General features: G+C 37.9%; 1 protein-coding gene across 1 annotated transcript in view; it reads left to right on the top strand.

Moving 5' to 3' along the window:
- Positions 1-491: 491 nt before the first annotated feature.
- Positions 492-19489, top strand: part of ssbp4 (single stranded DNA binding protein 4) — a 77601-nt gene continuing 58603 nt past the window's right edge. The window contains exons 1-3 of the mRNA XM_082137626.1: positions 492-706; positions 11411-11483; positions 17929-17990. Coding sequence (XP_081993752.1) covers positions 651-706; positions 11411-11483; positions 17929-17990 — 191 coding nt within the window. The 5' untranslated portion in view covers positions 492-650. The remainder of the gene's footprint in view (positions 707-11410; positions 11484-17928; positions 17991-19489) is intronic.

The raw sequence follows: 19489 nt of genomic DNA, 5'->3' as shown, positions 1-19489 counted from the left end.
ATAATTAATAATAAATACTTAAGAGTGATCAGTTTGTAGCCTATTTCATGGTGACATTAAATATTATGTGTTGTCGTTTGTAGAACACACCTACAAACACGATCCAAAATCAACCACAAAATGAATATCAGATAGCGAGGAATGTTAGTCATCTTTAAAATTTCAAACAGCCTTAAGTTAAAATAATGGACATAACAATGCCTCAGATTCCCAATCTTGGAACACAAGCGTAAATTTTTACTTTCAAAACCTCAAAGTCATACACGAAGGCCCGAGGCAATGTTAGCGTCTTTTCCATTTCAGCCCCTGTGCCAAGTAAACACGGGAAGAGTGTGCGTTCCCCTTTAAGAGGCCCCCACCTCTCCTGGCGCAGCGGGAGGCAGAACACATTCCTGGAACAGCGCGCGAGAGAGAAAAAAATCACCAGCGACCTGTTTCAAGTCCCCCCAATAGAAACTGTGCCTGATTTGTGGCCAATGTTGGAGATGTAAAAAAAAAAAAAAAAAAAAGGGAGAGAAGAGGAAGAGGAGGAGGAGGAGGTGGGGGAGAGGGAAAACACTAAAGGGGGTAGCTATGGAGATAGAACGTTTTCCTGGCTGCTTTCTTTGACAGGTGTTGAGTGGGGTAAAAGTCTTAAAACAGAATCCAGCATGTACGCCAAAGGTAAAGGAGCTGTCGTCCCTTCTGATAGTCAAGCGAGAGAAAAGTAAGTGAATTGCGCGCGCTTTAAAGAGTCTCGCTTTGCTTATTGCGGACTCGGAACTTTCGAAAACTGTACGTACTATTGTTTGAAGGTGTATTTACTGTGAATGTGCGCTCTGGAGTGATATTCCCTGGATCTTTCTAACTTTATAGCTGGTTGTGGCACTTTAATGGTTTTAGGTGTCCATGCATTTCGATTTTATTTAAGTTTGGGTGCGCACGTGAACGCTTGAACTGTCCAATGCATCCAATCTGAGTGATGTTGCATGCTTCCATCTCTCATTTTGTGGCTTGTGCATCTTTTGCATCAACATTAGTTGCCGTGCATCTGTTGTTTATGAGTTAAATTGGTGGATAAATACACCCCAGTCTTTTTCTCGTGAATTTCAGACAAAGTTTTGGAGATGTTTAGCACGCGATCGTGTTTGGTTTGAACTCAATGTTATTTTGATCTCATCACGTTTTCCTTTGCGTTTTAAAGCAGACTGATAAGATATTTGAGCAATTCTAACATTTGTTTTGCTACAAGTAACACCGATGCGTGCATATCCCCTGATTATTTTTTAATATTTAGTGTTTTGTTGAAGGGTGAAGCACCGGCTGTTTATGAAAACTCGTGTTGCTTCAAGTTTTGGTGACTTTTCCACACTGCATAGTGTAATATTTTATGGCACTACATCACCATGTGATCTTTCCACTGTTGTGTACAATCTGTTGCCATAGAAACAACCCTTACAAACCTTAAATGTAATAAAGTCTTGTAAAAGTGACCTATAATATTCATAAATCTGTCATATGGGGGTCATAGGCTACTGTGTCAGACTTGGAGACTGCAATAGTATGTGAGGAGTCTGAGAGGATTTTCAGCTGTTGTGGATCTATAACACACTTAAGGGAATATTATAAGGTGAAACTGCATGAACGGACTGTGAATATGATGTATAGGAGATCAGCATCCTTTTGTGAAGGCGAGAGAAGTTGCTAACAAGACCATCTTTGTATGGAAATTCTGAGGGAAAGTGTAATTGGTGAGGTTTTTCAAACATGTCTGGAGTCATTTCATCATTCAAATGTTGCTTTTCACTTTAAGAATACTCATTTCAATGTTATGTTGTAGTTTTTGCGTGAAAAGCTTCCCAAAAGTTTGCGTTGTCCCTTACAGAGTCCTTTACAATGTGTTCTCTTTCCAAGAAACTTTCACTTAGCCTGACATTTTCATTTCGTCTCTTATAATAATGAATGTGAAGTTGTATGGGTCCATCATTCAGGTTTAGTTGTAAGGATGTGGACGGCTCCTCAAGTATTGGTGCCACGGTCGCTGCATTAACACTGCAGGTTACTTTTTCTCGTGTTGTATTAAAAAATGTGGTGTTGTGACCACACAGGCTTTGTTTAGTCAAATTTGTCGGCACTAGTCAAGCAAAGGCTCCATTAACCTCAAGGAACTGGTTTCATAGTCAGCTTAGGATTTTAAGATGGACTAATGAAGTTTAAACACCATCCACTGGCATCCATGGCAAGTTTGCATGGAGAAACCGCATGGAAAAGTGCACTATGAGGGCTCTACGAATCAGTAATGTCAAGTTTATTGCGTCATTCTTGACTTTAATTAGTTTTAAACCGATATCTATGCTCTGGTCCATCAAAGTTTAGCGTGCACGGCTCAGGTTCGGAAGATTCGATTAGATTTCACAAATGAGCTGGAATGCCACAAGAAATTGCGCATTGTGTTTTTTGGAGTGGAAATTAATGAAAACAGATTCTGGTCTGGGTCTCCATCTCTTATTTTCCCCCAACATCTTGAGCACTTCTCTGGGTTCCCTGAGTTTATTGGTGTGTCTAAGAGGCAAGCGAGTAGGTCTGAATGCATGGTTTTGATTTCATCCAGATGGTTCAGCCCCCTTCATAGAGGTGTTTTCAGCTACATATAAAGGGAATCAGGCATGCACACAGAAACAGGACGTTGTTCTTATGAAGAGCGTCTGATTTGCTCTGTTTTGGATAAACGTTGCTCTCAGACATAGATGAGAATCAATTAATTTTCCATCTTGGATAGCTGGATGTATGGCTTTTCAAGTTTACTTTGAAGAGAGATGTTCTCTGTAATTATTTCGGGGCATATTTAATGATCGCTCTCAGTTGTAACGCGGAAATGTCTGTTTTGTGCGTGCGTGTTTGGGAAATCTTTTCTAAAAGAGCGCTCGGTCCGCTTTCATCAGAATAATCGAGATGGATTGCCTCATGAAAGTTTATCAACATTTTTTATTTAGCGCTATTGCTTTAATGAATTTTTCTGTCAATCTTTGGTTATGAATGAAGGATCAGCCAAGTTGTGTCACAATCTACAAGGATGTGGAACCAGGCCACACCAACAATATTATGACAGCACTTTTCATGATGTCAATGGAACAATCAGGCCACTTGTGATAGGTTTGCGAACCATTTATGTGATAAAATCGAGTTTTCAGTTTGCCTATAAGTTGCATCTAAGCTAGCATGTTGTCTTGTGACCTGCACTCAGTATAGTCAGAATCAAAACAGAATGATTTATTGGTATCTGCAGATTGTATATTTAGTTGTACATGTTCATTAAACATTACATTACCTTTTGCCATCATCATTTATCTTTAAAAACAATAATTTAATACCAATGCTAATCTCAAAATGACTTTCTAATTTTCATGATGTACATCATAATGTTGTGATGCCTAAAGTAACTGGTAGAATTTAAAATCATTGTTTAGTTAATTTTGTTAACGAAAACTGACGATTTTTTTTCCATGACTTACAAGTAGATAACGAGACGACACCAAGGTCAATAAACGATTACTGCGATTATATTAACATGCTATGTCATTGACGAAAAAAGACTAGACTAGAATGACTGAAAGACTAAAATGACCAAAATCTCTCTTTATTTTTGACGAAAAAAGGAGACAAAATATTACAGACTGCTGTACAAGCCTCTACTACAAGCGTTCATGTTTGCAGTTGCCAGATGTCACAAACTTAAAGCTGATTCTTAAACTTGACTTTAGAGTAAACAAACATGGTGGACGAAGGGCAGGAAGAAATGGTGATAATAGTGTTTGGACTGGATGATGATGTCGTGTTATGCTTCCGTCAGCTTGCTTTCTGATTGGGTATCGTTTTGTTCCACATGACAAACTACAAGAGTGCGTTTGTCCTCGGGGTTCCCCTCACATATCAGGATTTCTGATCGTAAATATTCAACATGTTGGATATTTATGATTTGAGATCCGTGCTCCGACATTTTTCCGAGCAGAATTAATCACTCTTAACGCGCATCACACCACAGGAAAATCTGATAAGATAATCTGTAGAACCATCAGAACATCTAGGATTGTCAGAAGGGGAGAATTTGGCCCATAAACAGGCCGATTATCTTGTAGTGTGTGGGTGTATTAAAAGGATACAATTTACTTTGCAATCTGGCAACCATGCGCTCTCTACACTGTGGAAGAAACACTGATGATCTGAAAACACAGACAAACCAATAACCTGGGAATATTCTTCTTAAATAAGTGTCTGTTTTCTGTCACGAGCCACTTGCGATGTTCGCTGCGACTAAATCTGCGATCAAACATCCTCAGTGATGAAATGTAATAAATCCAAACATGAATCCCGACTATATTGTTTGCTATTGTGATCGCTGAATAAATGCACTTAATGAATTAATAAATGTCTGTGTTACAATATGAAGTCTTTTATGCTGTTGTTTTAATGAAAAAAACATTGTCATTTGGAATTACTATTAGGAATTGCACTGTTTTCATTTTTGTTAAAACTGTTAATTTATAGGATAAATAGCCTATAATGAATCAGGAGACTGAGGTAAAATAAACTGTGTATGGGTTGACATTCTCTTGATTTCTGCTTATAAATGAGAGTGCAATAATTCTGATGAAATGTAAAAATACATTTCTCAAATGACAACAATCATTACAATTATAATTTTGAGCAAAATAATCATGATTATCAATTTAATCGTCAATAACCGATAAATTAATTATCAGTTTATTATCGGAATCGGCCAGAACTTTAAAATATGTGCAGTCTTACAAAACAGAAATTGTGCAAATTCATGCATATGCCAACAGGGATGAGTTGTTTGACATGTACTAAAAAAAAAGTGGTGTGGAAACAATTTCCACTTTGCAATTTCTAAGTTTCAGAATTAATAACAAAGAGACAGGAAGTAACACATTAAATTAAACATGAAATATTGAAGTAGAAAAACATTTTCTAGTAAAACATAGTCTGATAATCTTTGTTTTTATTCTCAAAAAGCTACACCAGGTACTGGTTTGCTTTTCTCAAATTTGGGTTCTGAAACAAAACTAGAGACCCCCTGGTTCATGATATCCCTTAAGTTCACTTAAAAACTTTCTAGGACTTTCTAGCTCTCCTCACATGCTCTTCGCCTTCACTCCAGACCCTGCAACTGAATTATTGAAATGGAGACAGCAAAATTAATTTGTTAACTGTCTGCGCTTAAGCTAGCTAAACTTGGCTCTGCCTCTTTTATGTATAAACGGAGTCTTGACTGGGAGCCTCGGGCGAGATGTCAAGATGTGTTCTCAGGTTAAGTCAGGAGAGCTCATCATAATGAGACCGGACACACAGCGAGCCGCCACGCCTGAATGGCAGAGCAAAAGCAGAACCTTGTCAGATATTCCTGTCCATCATCGCTGTATCGGCATCCATGCAGACGTTCGTACGCCGCTGTCAAGGTCTAAATTATCCCTGCTGCGCGCCTCTCAGAAGCAGGCGTGTGAAAACGATAGCTTTCGACCGGTCTTATGGAGTCATTAATCTAAATATTAAGTCAATAGGTCCGCCTTTCTATTGCACCCCGAGCTGTTGTATTGCATGAGGATTAGTTGAACGCACACTGAGCATCTCAGCCTGTTGATCCTCCACCTGCGGTCTCGCTATTAGTCGAAATTACGATATGTTCCTCTGACAGTATGACAAAAAGCGCTCCCTAAAGCCCACTGTAGATGAAGTCCTTCACAGTTATGCCTCAGGCCAAGAGCAGGAACTCATCTTCAACCTGCAGAAGATCCTCAGATTATCTAGAGTTTACAATGAAAATTTAATCCAGCCACTTGTGGGAATCTCTGTTTGATCCATCTCAATGCCAGCTGGGTTCAATTGAGCAGACTTATGCTGTCCGGTACATGACTCTGACTAAAGGTCCAGTGGGATGTCTGAACGACGACTAGTTGACTAGTTTTAACCAGTGTTGTATTCTAAGGCTACGACTACATTAAAGGGATTTTCAACATTTACTCACTCTCATGTTCCAAAAGAAGATATTTTGAAGAATGTTGGTAACCAGACAGTTAACGACACCCATTGACTTCCTTAGTATATTTGCTTAGGATGTTTTCTTACTATGGAAGTCAACGGCGCCTACTGTCAACTTTCTGGTAACCAACATTCTTAAAAAAATTATTTTGTGTTCAACAGAAGAGAGAAACTCATACAGGTTTGGAACAACTTGAATGTGAATGGGCCCTATCTTGCACCCAGCGCAATTGACTTTGTACACCGACACATGTATCATTCCTATTTTGCACCCGCGCACAGCGGACTTTTCCCTCCACAGACACACGTCGGTAAACTAGCAAATGCATTTCCGCCGCTCCCAGGGGCGGTTCAGCGTAAAGAGGAGGCGTGTTCCGGCGCAAACGTATTTTGCAGGTTTAGAAAACAATTCCGCCACTGACCAGGAAAAACCTAACCTAGTCTAAAGTCAGTGGGGCGTTGCGCATGTTATTCATATGCTATTTTAAGGGCGCATGCTTGGCCATAACCAATGTAGCGTGTGCACAACTCGCATACACTTTGCTTATCTCATCTACACACAGACGCAGCAGTTCTCATTTTTAGAAAACCATACATTATTGCAAGGAAAAATATTAACACATGAGGGAAATCATTGTTGTGTCCATGAAGATGTGAAAAAATAGGCATAAATCTAGCTTACACATTTACCCAAATTATTATACACCTGTTTAACCGAAGCTAATTTGGGTGTGTTTCTCCATCCCCAATGTCACTTCTCTGTGTTTTATGGCCCTGACGAGAACATTGGTCTCCTCGGCTGTGAACCGCTCCTGGCGCGCGCCTGGCAAATCCGCCGTTATAATATCAATCCGCCATGGAACAAGCAATGTGAGATGTCGCTCTGATTGGTTTATTTCACGTTACGCCCAAACCACACCTATGAATAATGAACCTACTTCAGACCAGCCCATTTTAGATTTGCGTCGGGCACAAGAGTAATTTATTCCGCCGATATAATAGCAACAGTGCCCAAGACCCGCCCACAAAGTTACTTGCTTTTCGCGCTTGATACTTGCGTTTCAGATCGTTAAAATAGGGCCCAGTAAGTAATACAAACATTTACATTTTTGGGTGAACTATCCTTTTAATCCGGATGCATTCGAAAATGGCGTTTTCGTTTCAAAACACTCTCTGTCCATACTAGTATTTACAAGTTTCTCATCCACACCGAAACGTTGGAAAACGCTAAATTCAGCTTACTGCGATGTGTAAAATGTAACAAAGTTCACTGAAATCAGACAGAGAGACCACTTATAATAAAGTTATCAAGCTGTTCTTCTGGCTTGATCATTTTAGCTAAATATACATAATATACACTTAATGTTGTGTCCACTCAGTCACTGTTCCATGTCTGGTCTAAAACGCAGGACAGCAATTGTTGGTAAATTTTCTGTCATCTTTGCAGGAATATAATTGTACAAACAAACATTTATCTTGAGCTATACTGTGAAAGTCAATAGCACATAGACTGAAAAAAGTGATCAGTTGACAACTTAATAATTATACGGCAATGGGTTTCCTCACTTTTTTTAAGTAAATAAACTAAATGCATAATTGAAAAAAATAAGTTATGTGGAATTGTCAAGTTCATGCTTAAATTTGCTTAAAGCTACAATATGTTAATTTTTTCGCCGCTAGGGATCGCTAACCTCTTACAATAACAAAGGCGTAGGTTGATGACGCAGTGAATAAGCGGAATCATGGAACTTGTCCTCATGCCGATGGATCTAATAATGTTTAAGGATGAGTGAATACATTCATGTTTTTTTTTCATGACTGTGGTATGAAGCAAGATGCGATTGCTAATAAGAGACACATATCAGCGAGTCCCGCAGATATAAAGGAATAAGGACATTTCATTCTACCGAACTACCCGCAAGTGCTGTACAGGTCAGTTTATTTGACAAATTAAAATTGTGAGGTAACGCAGCGCTGTTTCACTTGGTCTACACTGTCACACTAAACTGCATTTGAGTGTGTTGAAAGTTATAATGTTATTCTATGTGTTAGTTTGTTGGCTGTATGAGACTAGCAGTAAGCTAGATCAACATTAGAATAACATGTTGATCATATTTTAACATTTCATCATGTTGAGCTATATGACATTGATTAGTTTTATGTACATTTGCTCAACTGTCTAATACATGCAAGAGCGGCGTCCCTGTCAAGTCGTGACTCGTGAAGCTGTCAAGTCAAAGTTTGTCGCGGACGTGGAGCTCTCTGCATCTCGAAAACGCCACGTCGATGTTGATCCTCGTTTTATTTCTCCTTTTGTCCCAAAGTCTGCTTACCATGGTCCATAATGTTTGAACGAAACAACAACAGCGTGAGCGTGCTAGACGTAACGCAGTTTTCCACGTCTGTCGCCATGGTTACTATGGTAGTACAAGCGGAAACCAGGGGTAATGCACAGGGTTACAAGGGACGTACACTATTTAAAATTGTGAATTTCTCTGTATTTACAAATTCTTGGAAACATTTTGGATTAAGTAAGCACACATTTGAAAGAAATATATAACACTGTGCAAGTGGTTTTTGGATATTTTGATACAAATTTCTTACATATTGTACCTTTAATAATTTTAAGGCAACAGGTTTCCTCACTTTTTTCAAAATTAAGTCAACATATCACTTTTTACAGTGTAGCAGGCACATACCGGTATAATAACTACAGATATCTATCAGTACAATATGCGTCACGACTAGACAATCACCATCATTTTCAAATACCTGTTTTTACACTTACAAAAATGGCATTTTCAGATGTATCCACTTGGGAGAGTGTCTTCAAAAAGCTGTTTTCACAGGGAAAAAATGGCATCTCCGTGTGGATGGAAGTCCAACAATATTTAGCCTAACATGTTTGTCTAAATGTTAAAGTAGGCACTGTTGTTAAAAATCTCCAAACTAATGAAGATGGAAGAAAAAATCTAGATGAATGAATCAAGTTGCGGAAGTCCATCTTTTTGGGAATGACATTAAAGTATGCACATTAATGCTCTTCTCAGGTCAGTTTGTCAGTCAGTTGATGGACGTGGGCGTTCGTGAAGTCGTCACATCATTGTGTTCCTCTATCACACTGCTGGAAGAACCTGCACAGATGTGCCGTTTTTTAAAAGTTTTTTTGGGGGGAGAAAATGAAGTGTGACACGAGTTCCGTGAAATGAATTTCCATTTTTCTAAATGTTAAAAATGACTGTAATTAAATTAGAAGGAAAACTCTGAAATCTTTTCCTCGCATTGCACAAAAGTACAACTTTGTTGACAGCTGTATATATACTTGAGGGTAGCTCCTAAAATGAGTACGTCTGATGAAACACCAAGAAATAATTCAGACGTTTGAGGGGAAAATGAGTCCTTGGTATTTGATCCTTGAAGCTGTTCTTCAGGAGTTGCTCTTTAAATAGTAATGGGGAGTGTATTTTGTGGACAGATAATGCATTTTTATTAGGCCTGTCAATTTTTACAATTTCAAATCACGTTAGTTATATATATTACACGTTATTATATATAGTATATAATATATTAAAGGAGAACTTGGTAACTTTTTTAACTTAATAAAACTGTCTAGAAATCATTTGGATGGTTAAACAACCTGTTCTGGTGATATTGGTGACTTTCCCCGCTCCCCCCAGCGTTCCCAGGCGGAAAACCAACCTTGCAACTTGCGCACTGCCGTCCCGGCAAAGTGAAATTGGAAGTCTCGTGAGAAGCGAGAACTAGAACGAGAACGAGCGCGAAACACAAATTGCTTTACGGCAATTCGACATAAACACACACGCATGTATGATGTATTACCAGATTACCCACCTCGGTAGACATAGCTCCACGCGATACAGTTGGCTTGCTCCGATCAAAACAAACGCACATGAGCAGCGGTAGAGAGGGGGAGGAGGCCGCCGCAAGTGAGTTTTTTACGACTGTGTTGTGAAATATACGCCCCCCCACAGCTGTAGGGGGAGCTCGTGGGGAAAACATGCGACAACAAAAGGGAAAATCAGCGAAGAAGTGACAAGAGTTCGCTAGAGTTACAGAGTTCTCCTTTAATATAAAAAAATATAAAAAAAGCCCAAATGAAGATAATTCAACATTTCATTACATTTAGATTTGTTTAATGTACATTACAAAGTGGCTCTCAAAAACAGTTGAATTGCTCTGATGCTAAGAAAACTTAATTAATTTATAGGTCAGAGTAATTGTATGATTTCAATGTAATTAATAAATTACATTATATATATTTTTTAAATAAATGTACGGTACTAAATTACTGTATTTAATCTTAATTGAAAACCCTTATTATTTGTTTAATGAAGGCTCATGCTCTGAATTAATTCATGTTCTTTATTGGCGTTTACTTTAATAATTTCTTGGAAAACTTTGTTTTATTCTGGAATATAATTGAAGGCTACATTTGTATTATTTTTGTTCATATGTATGTTCATATTTACCGTTTTAAATTAATAATATGCCAATTAAACGTACATCTTACATCATACTTGTATCACTGTTCAGAAGTTTTGGGTATAATTTTTTACTGTTCTTGAAAGAAGTCTCTTATGCTTACCAAGGCTGCATTTATTTGATAAAATACAGCAAAACAATAATATTGTGAATTTTCATTTAATATATTTTAATTTATTCATTTATTCCTGTGATCAAAGCTGAATTTTTTGCATCATTACTCTTCAGTGTCACATGATCCTTCAGAAATAATTCTAATATGCTGATTTGCTGCTCAAGAAACAGTTATTATTATTATTATATTATTATCATATTTTTGTGGAAATTGATACATTTTCTTCAGGATTCTTTGAATAACATTCTTTTTAACATTTATTTATGTCTTTACTGTCACTTTTGATCACTTTAATGCCTTGCTTTAAGAGTCAATAAAATAAATTAATTCAATAAAAGTATTAATTTCTTTAAAAAAAAAAAAAACTTACTGACCCCAAACTCTTTAATAGCAATGCTCTGATACTTTTTTGTTGTTGTTGCTGTGGTATCAATTTGCATAAAGAATGATGAAATCTCACTTGTGTTGTCATTAACATTGAAGTGTGACACTTAAGTGTCTTCACCTCAAATCTCAGATTTCCAAAAAATTTCACCAGTCTGCATTTCCAAGAATGTTTTGCAACTGAGCACCTGTGAGGTTTCAACATGCACCGAAGTGAATTGCTGTAATGTGTTTGCTTGTCCATCTAGAATGGGAAAGCCAGTGGAACAGCATTTTTCTAACTTGGTTTGGGACCAACCCAAAATTTACAATTAAGGAAAACCCTCAAGTCTCCTGAGATTTACAATGCCTATTTCCTCTTTTGTCTTGCAGGTTAGCTTTATATGTGTATGAGTACTTGCTGCATGTTGGCGCACAGAAATCGGCACAGACCTTCCTGTCAGAGGTAAGTGGTATCGCACAATCATCTTATCGTGTAGTCTAGAAATATGAATAAAATTCAAGGTGGATTCGAGGCCAGAAATGAATACGGTCTTATTGATGAATTGATCAATTAATCAATCAATTCCAATTGCTTTGTTTCAGCAACTGTGAACTGTTAGCTTTAGAACTGTTCTTTTTGGCAGTATATAGAGATATTTACAGTTGTTTGATCTGTATAAACATCATAGTTTCTTATTTAACTTCTTATTTAGAACCTCCGTTTATCTGCTAAAACATTGAAAGGTATTGATCAATAAAGGGAAGTGTCGTTGCTGTGATATTACGTAACATGTCACCAGCGATTGTGTTTCTGAAAATCAGTTTGAGCGCCACTGAGGGGGCGCGATCAGAGCATTAACATTCGTGCTGCAACTGCCGGCATAGTAAAGTGGATTGTCGGTATGGTTTTCATGGAGCGGTGGAGCTTCTACTGTAGATGATGTCAATGCCGTTCTCACTATATGAACATCATATGGAGCTTGAGTACACTACATGTCTGGAGTGGAGGTGATGCCACCACTTCTGTTCAGAACCGCTCTTAAACACGACTGCATGTTAAAAGTCTGATTTAATGTTGGCCTCTGTGGGAACAGGTGCAATTGGTTTGTAATACACTCTCAATCTGCTGTAATGCTCTCTTTTAAGGCCAATCAAAGACTTTTATTGGTTTGACTCATTTCTTTAATAATTTATATGGGCTTTGATAGCCTATCCTTTAATTGAATCAAGAAGGCAGTTTGTGTGGAACTTAATTTATTAGCATTTTTCAAGATTTTGCTGACCTGCGGTCTTGAAATGTGTCACACAGTGTGTTTTATTGTGCTTTATATTGGAAGGCATGAGGCAGGTGATGTCTGTTCAGCTTTTCAATTGGTAATTTGAATGAATATGGAAGCTGTTTTTGACAAGATATGTTTTTTCAGTTATAAAGATGTGTAAATGTTAATTGTTTGACATTATAAGACATTAACACTCTTCTTTAGTGCTTCAGGACCTTTACAGATTGTGAACTTTTCAAATGTTATCATCTATCTTATTGCATTCGCCGCGGCCCTCTGGCACCTGCTGCGTTTGTTTGTGTGGGTATCATTAAGTGCCCTTTTAAAAGCTCCCAGTGTTTTTAAATGTTTTGCTCACAAAAAGTTTGACAAAGATTGAAGCACTGTGCCAAATTCTGGCCTTGTGCATGTAAGAACCTCCTGGGACTTTGGTCAGACTGGTGAGGTGTTGTCTCTGAATTTTAGCCCAGCATTGTAGCATGATACACAAATATTTAAAAACACACCACAGTGCGATATCATGATTTTACACATTTCAATTCCTGGACAACTCCATACGAGTAAGATTCTTTAATAATGGCTTTTAATGCATTTTCAGAATATTATTTCATTCAATATTATTCAGATGAGATGTTAGATAAAACTTAAAGGGATACTCCACCGAAAAATGAAAATTCTGTCATCATATACTCACTCTCATGTTGTTTCAAACCTGTATGAATTTCTTTCTTCTGCTGAACAGAAAGGAAGATATTTAGAAGAATGTCAGTAACCAGACAGTTTTAGATACCATTGACTTCCATAGTATATATTTTTTTCCTACTATGGAAGTCAATGGTATCTAAAACTGTCTGGTTACTGACATTCTTCTAAATATGTTCCCTTCTGTTCAGCAGAAGAAAGAAATTCATACAGTTTTGAAACAACATGAGGGTGAGTATATGATGACAGAATTTTCATTTTTCGGTGGAGTATCCCTTTAAGTAATTTCCCTCTTTTTATCGTGAAATTTAATAAGATTGATCAAAAGTTATCAAAAACATTTAAGGCAAAAATCGAAGAAAGTTTTGTTATTTATTGTTTTTAGCTGCGATTCTTGTACGTTTTGTTGAAATGAAAAGTAATATATGTGAGCATGATATTTTTTAATATATTCCACTTTGTGCATTATCCTAATGAATTGTCAAACCCTAAAGAAGTCGACCGATTGATCGGTTTTGCCGATAACAATCGGTTTTGCCGTTTGCTGGAACAATCAGGTATCGGCAAAAATCCATACCGATTAGAGCTAGACGATTAGCTAATCGTTAAAAGATCACGATCTCGATTCAAACACCCGGGCGATTTCATTCCTAAATGACAACAATTTGAAACATTCAGATTTGCATTGGAGCTGACGCTGATCCAGAAAGAGTAGAATTCATGAGTTCATGTGTCTTTTCAACCTCACTGTATCATTATTTCAGTTATAGCAATTCAGATTATCATAGGAGTACTGGGATAAGTTTATAGTTCGGATATAAACACTGATGTCTCCGGTAGCGATAAAAATAGAGCAGATCACCTTTTAAATGTAACTTGGCTCTTCAAATAACGATTGTATTGATTACATTGTTATGCCACTTGGTGGCGACAAGTGACTGTTAAAAAGTGCATTTGTCATTGAATCATTCATTCAAGAGATTTGTTCAAAAATGCCAATTCATCCAATAATGAAACAAGTGAAATCTTGGAGCGAGTCATTGAATCATTCATTCAAACCGATAAAAAAATTAAAAATTATTCCAAATTAATGAAACATTATAAATAGACTGCAGGATTTTGTGACATGTTATTTTGTTTAGTTGTCCGTTCAGAATCGTGGGAGAATCGTGATCTCTACTGAAACAAAATAATCGTGATAATTCTTAATTCTTCCAGAATCGTGCAGCTCTAGAACCAATAGTTTTTCCCAGGGGGGCAGTGTTTCGGAAAACATTGAAGCTTCCCCGTACCCTGGTAATCCAGAGTTCTCGCGAGAGCACAAGTTGAATTTGCTCAGCGAGTTACTCTGGTGTCAAGCAATGGAGCTCATTAAATATGCCCCTCGAGCTGAGCTGCACCAATCACATCGGGTTATCTGATATAGGCGGGCCAGAGGCGAGCTAAACAGATGACGACAGCGATGTGACGTCGAAGTCATTAGTAAACATTGCAAGATGGCTATGGATGAATAGCAGTTGTGTGAAACGGCTTTGGCCGCTACAATGAACGAGTTAGACTTGGCTTTTTCTCTAAAAGAGGAACAGAAGACGGCGCTCGAATCGTTCCTTTGCAAGAAGGGCATTTTTGCTGTTTTGCCGACCGGATACAGCAAGAGTCTTATCTACCAGTTAGCTCCGCTGGTAGCGTATGGGGTTTATTGTTTTGATTGGTCGTAGTGTTATCCAATTGCGTGCAGTGAGATTTTCAAATGCATGCTTGGTGCCGCCCCTCGAGCTGGCCGATTTTCATTAGTCGACACCAGACCTTTAATCTGTCAGATTTAGGTCTGGATTTCCAGGCTAGCTTCCCCGGGCGCCGCCATTGATTAGCGGACCCCCACCTGCTGTTAGCATTCCATTGACTCCCATTCATTTTGGCGTCACTTTGACAGCGAATAACTTTACATCTGAGGTGTTTAAAGACTCCATTTGTCCATTATTTATTTCTAAAGAAACACGAAAATGTATAAAAGGCTCCATTACCTTGTATCTTACGTTATGGCCCCGTAGATGCGATTTTTGTAAAAATAGGCTAACGATTGCGTCATAACCACGCGACTCTCTGTCGCACAGTAGAGAGATTACCGTATGGACAGGAGGAGAAGCTCGCGGGCAATCGGGGGGACGTGGAGGCAAAATGACAAAGTAATTCATCAGAATACTTAGCAAAAGTTTCTCCTGCTCCAAGCTCATGGACACCTCCTACTCACACTCTCCGTCTCTGCAAGTTTCGGAAGGGAATGATTCAGATTTCTCTTGGCACAGCTACTAGAAGACAGACGGGTTGCTCACGTCACATCTACGTCGACAAGCTCAGTTTGAGTCTGCGCAGTACGGTCAGCCATCAGGAAGTGAGAGCTTCTAATTGACTTCACTTTTCTCTGTTGAAACCTATGGGGTCGGTGTGTCCAGTTTATATACTGTCTATGGTTTTTCCCCGGGTTGCGTCCATTTCTGAATCGGCCGAGAAGTGTCCGCTGTCATTACACCACATTAGAGCGGCCTCTAGAGGTGAAATTAAAAACTATCACTGACACCCTGTGGAGTTTGTTTTGACGTGTGAGACTGCGCGCTGCACAGAGCAGGACACTTTAGATTCGGATTTAAAACAGACAATGAAACGATATGTATACAGTACGCTACTGTACGTGTTTTTATATCATTATAAAGTAATTAATTTGTTGACTAGATGCTGCATTAGTAGAGAAAGAACAACATGTTTGACGTCGAGGCTGAGGGGATGCTAACATTAGCACTACCTCAAGCGGTTAAAACAGTGTGACAAAAACATGCGCAAGCCCGACCCAAATGTTTAATAGCACGATTACAATCTATTTTCATTCGTTTATATCCAGCTGGTCGCTTTTATGCATTTGTTTTGCCGCGAAGTTGCATAATTAAAGCTAGTGACATGAGAAAGAAAAGTGATGCAACCGCCATAAGCATATAAACAAATCAGAAATGCTTCCGATTTCAGTTCTTTTTTTTCCGTCACTGTAATACATGTTGTTATTATGATTAGATAATCAAGTGTTCTAAAATAGAAGCAAATAAAGCGGAAGAGTATACATACAATATACACGTTACTCATTTCAATGCTATGGCGTTTGTGTAAATATTCAAAGATAATTATAACATTGTATTTATATGAAATTGTAACACTTTACATTATGAGTCAATTTATAATACTTTTATTGGTCTTAGTTAATTTCAACATTTACTAATACATTTTTACATTTTGAGAACATTAGGTAATGCACTATGAACTAACATGAATGATCAAGGTATAATTAATATAATATTATTTATTTATATTTAAAAAGTACAGTACATTTCCATGGTTCAGTACTGTTTTTTTTTATTTTTGTAATAAAGTTCAGCACTATTTCATGTGTTATGTTATCTTGTTCAATATCCATTTTAAAAACTATCGGTTGATTATAATCAAAACTAGTTTTGATATTTATCTTTGATAATTATCTAGTTTTAATAATCAAAACTATCGGTTGATTATCGGTTGAACTATCGGTGATCGGGTCCATCCTTGTTATTGTTATTGATAAAATCAGTCGACCTCTACTCAGACATAGTTTTATTTTTTCCTTTTAAAGGAATGGACTGCAAAAAAGTATTGATAATTATTGAATCTGTTGACAGTCATAGCTTAAATGCATTAGTTGCCTAAGGCTGTTTATTTGTTGCCTCAAGTCTAGTCTAGCATAGTCTTAGAAAGGCTAATTCTACTGTACTGCTAAATAAACTGTACTGGGTAAATAAATATTAAAGAGTCAACAAGTAAACAGATGGCTGTGTTTATCAACGCTTCAGTGTTTTTGTAACGGCGGTAGGGCGTCAACATGCGTGCTGTCGAAAGTCGTCATTACCGCCGTTGCTATTCAATTAGGCGAACGCTCGTCAGATCTCGAGACCTTAGTGCAGGCACACTCGTACACCACAGGGGAGGTCTTTCGGCCCGGGCAGGTACACAGCAGGAGGACGCACCTGTGCATTGAAGCTTAATGAGGGAGCAGTCACCTGCTTGTTCCCTTTGCCACCTCACAATTACTGCTGAAACTCCCTCTACTTACACCTTGGCCCTCAAGGGGCTACACAACTCTGCACAGATCAGCACAAACACACATACACACTTTAAAACATTGTTAATCAGTCCCTTACATCAGGGAAACGCAGAATAATGCACATCAGCTTTTTGGGTGCATAGTTATAGACAGGGCATGTGCTAAAATCAATACGTCTGTTTGGAAAAGTAGCATCCGTTACAGTGGTAGGCTGAGTAGATGTAATCTTTAAAGATGGAGTGAATGTGATGAGCGAATAGCCTACTTTAAATGGTGTCTGTGTTATAGGGACAGATATTGGAAATATTATACATTAGGGTTGAATGTTTCAGTTTCGTCTGTAATTTATATTTTTAAGTTGCGTAGTAATACCTTTTAAAGTACCAATGATATAACCATCCACATTCGGACAGGCATTTTAGCCATTGCATCGTGATCGCATTGTTTTTGAGCATCTATTTAAGCTAGAAAATGTTTTAATATTATGAGGTATCCATATATCGCTTATAATGTGGTCAGTGTGAACCTAAACCAGTGTGACCTGATTATAGGACTTATTTAGGACTGCCTATTCAGCTAGTCGTTCAGATAACACAGCGAATAAATGGTTTTGTAAGTTTTTTTTTTGTACATCCCTAGACTGGAACCAGCTTGCCTTTGGTCTGCTGAACCAAAATTACTAGATGTTTAATTTGTTTTGCTATTATAATGGAGCTTTTTAACTGTAGTTCATGCTTTCTGAACCTGCTCTATTCATACTTGACCTCTTTTTCTCTGTCTCTCTCTATCTGTTTCTACCTTTTTAGATCCGATGGGAGAAGAATATCACATTAGGAGAGCCTCCTGGATTCCTGCACTCATGGTGGTGGTATGTATCGATCTTGTAACTCAAAACCCCTAACATTCTCTGACGGTATGCCCATGCTAGCCATTAGCAGCAGTAGAGGAGCCTTAATGAACGACAGTCCATTATTCTTGGAAGTGGTTGTCTCCTTATTACATATATATTTGTATGTTGCCATACAGCATTAGGCCTGTTTTAGGCCTGCGCAGCGTACCTGTATTTGACGTGCCGTAAACCCTGTGAAGGCGCTGTGTTTCTCACACACACGCAAAGAGAGAGTGAGAGTCTTACATGCCACACAGAATCGACGCATACATGTAAACGCTATTCTTTGTTGTATTTTCCTGTCAAAATAACGAGTTCATTTGGAATTATTCAGCTTTTAAGAACAAGCAGAAGATATGCCGGATTCTCTGGTAGTGCGCAGAACTAATGCGCAAACGGCAATCTCATTGGCTGGCGCTCACCTATTAACGTCCCTGTTTTGATATCAGCAAATCAGTTCGAGCGAACGCTGACAACGTGATTAACATTAATGTACCCAGTAACTCATTAATCCTTAGTGCGTTGTATATTGTTGTTGTTATTATTATTATTATTATTATTATTAGAATTAGTAGTAGGATTATCTTTTAATAATAATTACTATTATCTATTACTATTATCTTTTTTTTTTTTTTTTTTTTTACAGAAACACTGAATAACCAACAATATCTTAAGCACCACCACCAGTCCTAAGTTCAGTTAAAATGACAAATAATAGTGCTTGATTATCATAATATCTTAATATAAGGCTTGATTGACTGATGTTAAGAGTGTACGTTCAGTCTGGTGAGTAACCAAAATAATTTACTAGCCAATGGCAATTATATTGCCTCGGTGTGCGTAGAGGGTTGTCTGTGAGTGATTGCTGTGGATGGATTTGAAGATCTCAATAGAAGGATGACTGTTGGCTGATTTAAAGACATGTTCTTGTATTCCTCTTTGTTGGCTTCCACTCTGTGAACCTAAGCCAGGGTAGAGGCCATATTTAATTTGAATTTATTACACAAATTAAAATGAGGCTGTGAGGGCTAAATGTACAGTCCATTCAATAAGGTCTTATATCCAAAACCCTGTTGAAGAGACCAGCATTGTGCCTACAAGACTTCTTAGCTTGCTTAACCAGCAAGCCTCTCTTGGTCAACCAAGCATTTTTTTTTTTTGCTAGTGAAAAACGTGCCTAAGCTAGTGGACTAGCTAGTTAGCGAGAAGCTGCCATATACCAGTTAGGATTAGCTTGGAAATTCATGTTGATCTGAGATGGTATTTTCAACAGGGAACCATTGTTTCCTATAGATGTTATGTCCTCTGGTAATTTTTCGGAAAGACTCATTTTCAATGTTTTGTCTGACGAACTATCGAGCCCAAGGTACGCAACAGTAGAACCTATTGAACAATATGTACATCTATCCATAACAGCCTTATTTTATTGGAACCAAATTAAATATGGCATCCATCTTAACTTTGGTCCAATTGGAGAT

This window comes from Leuciscus leuciscus, assembly GCF_965113295.1.
Source record: "Leuciscus leuciscus genome assembly, chromosome: 15".
Lineage (NCBI taxonomy): Eukaryota > Metazoa > Chordata > Actinopteri > Cypriniformes > Leuciscidae > Leuciscus > Leuciscus leuciscus.
The sequence above is the reverse complement of the archived record's forward strand: the minus strand, read 5'-3'. Positions and strand labels throughout refer to the sequence as shown.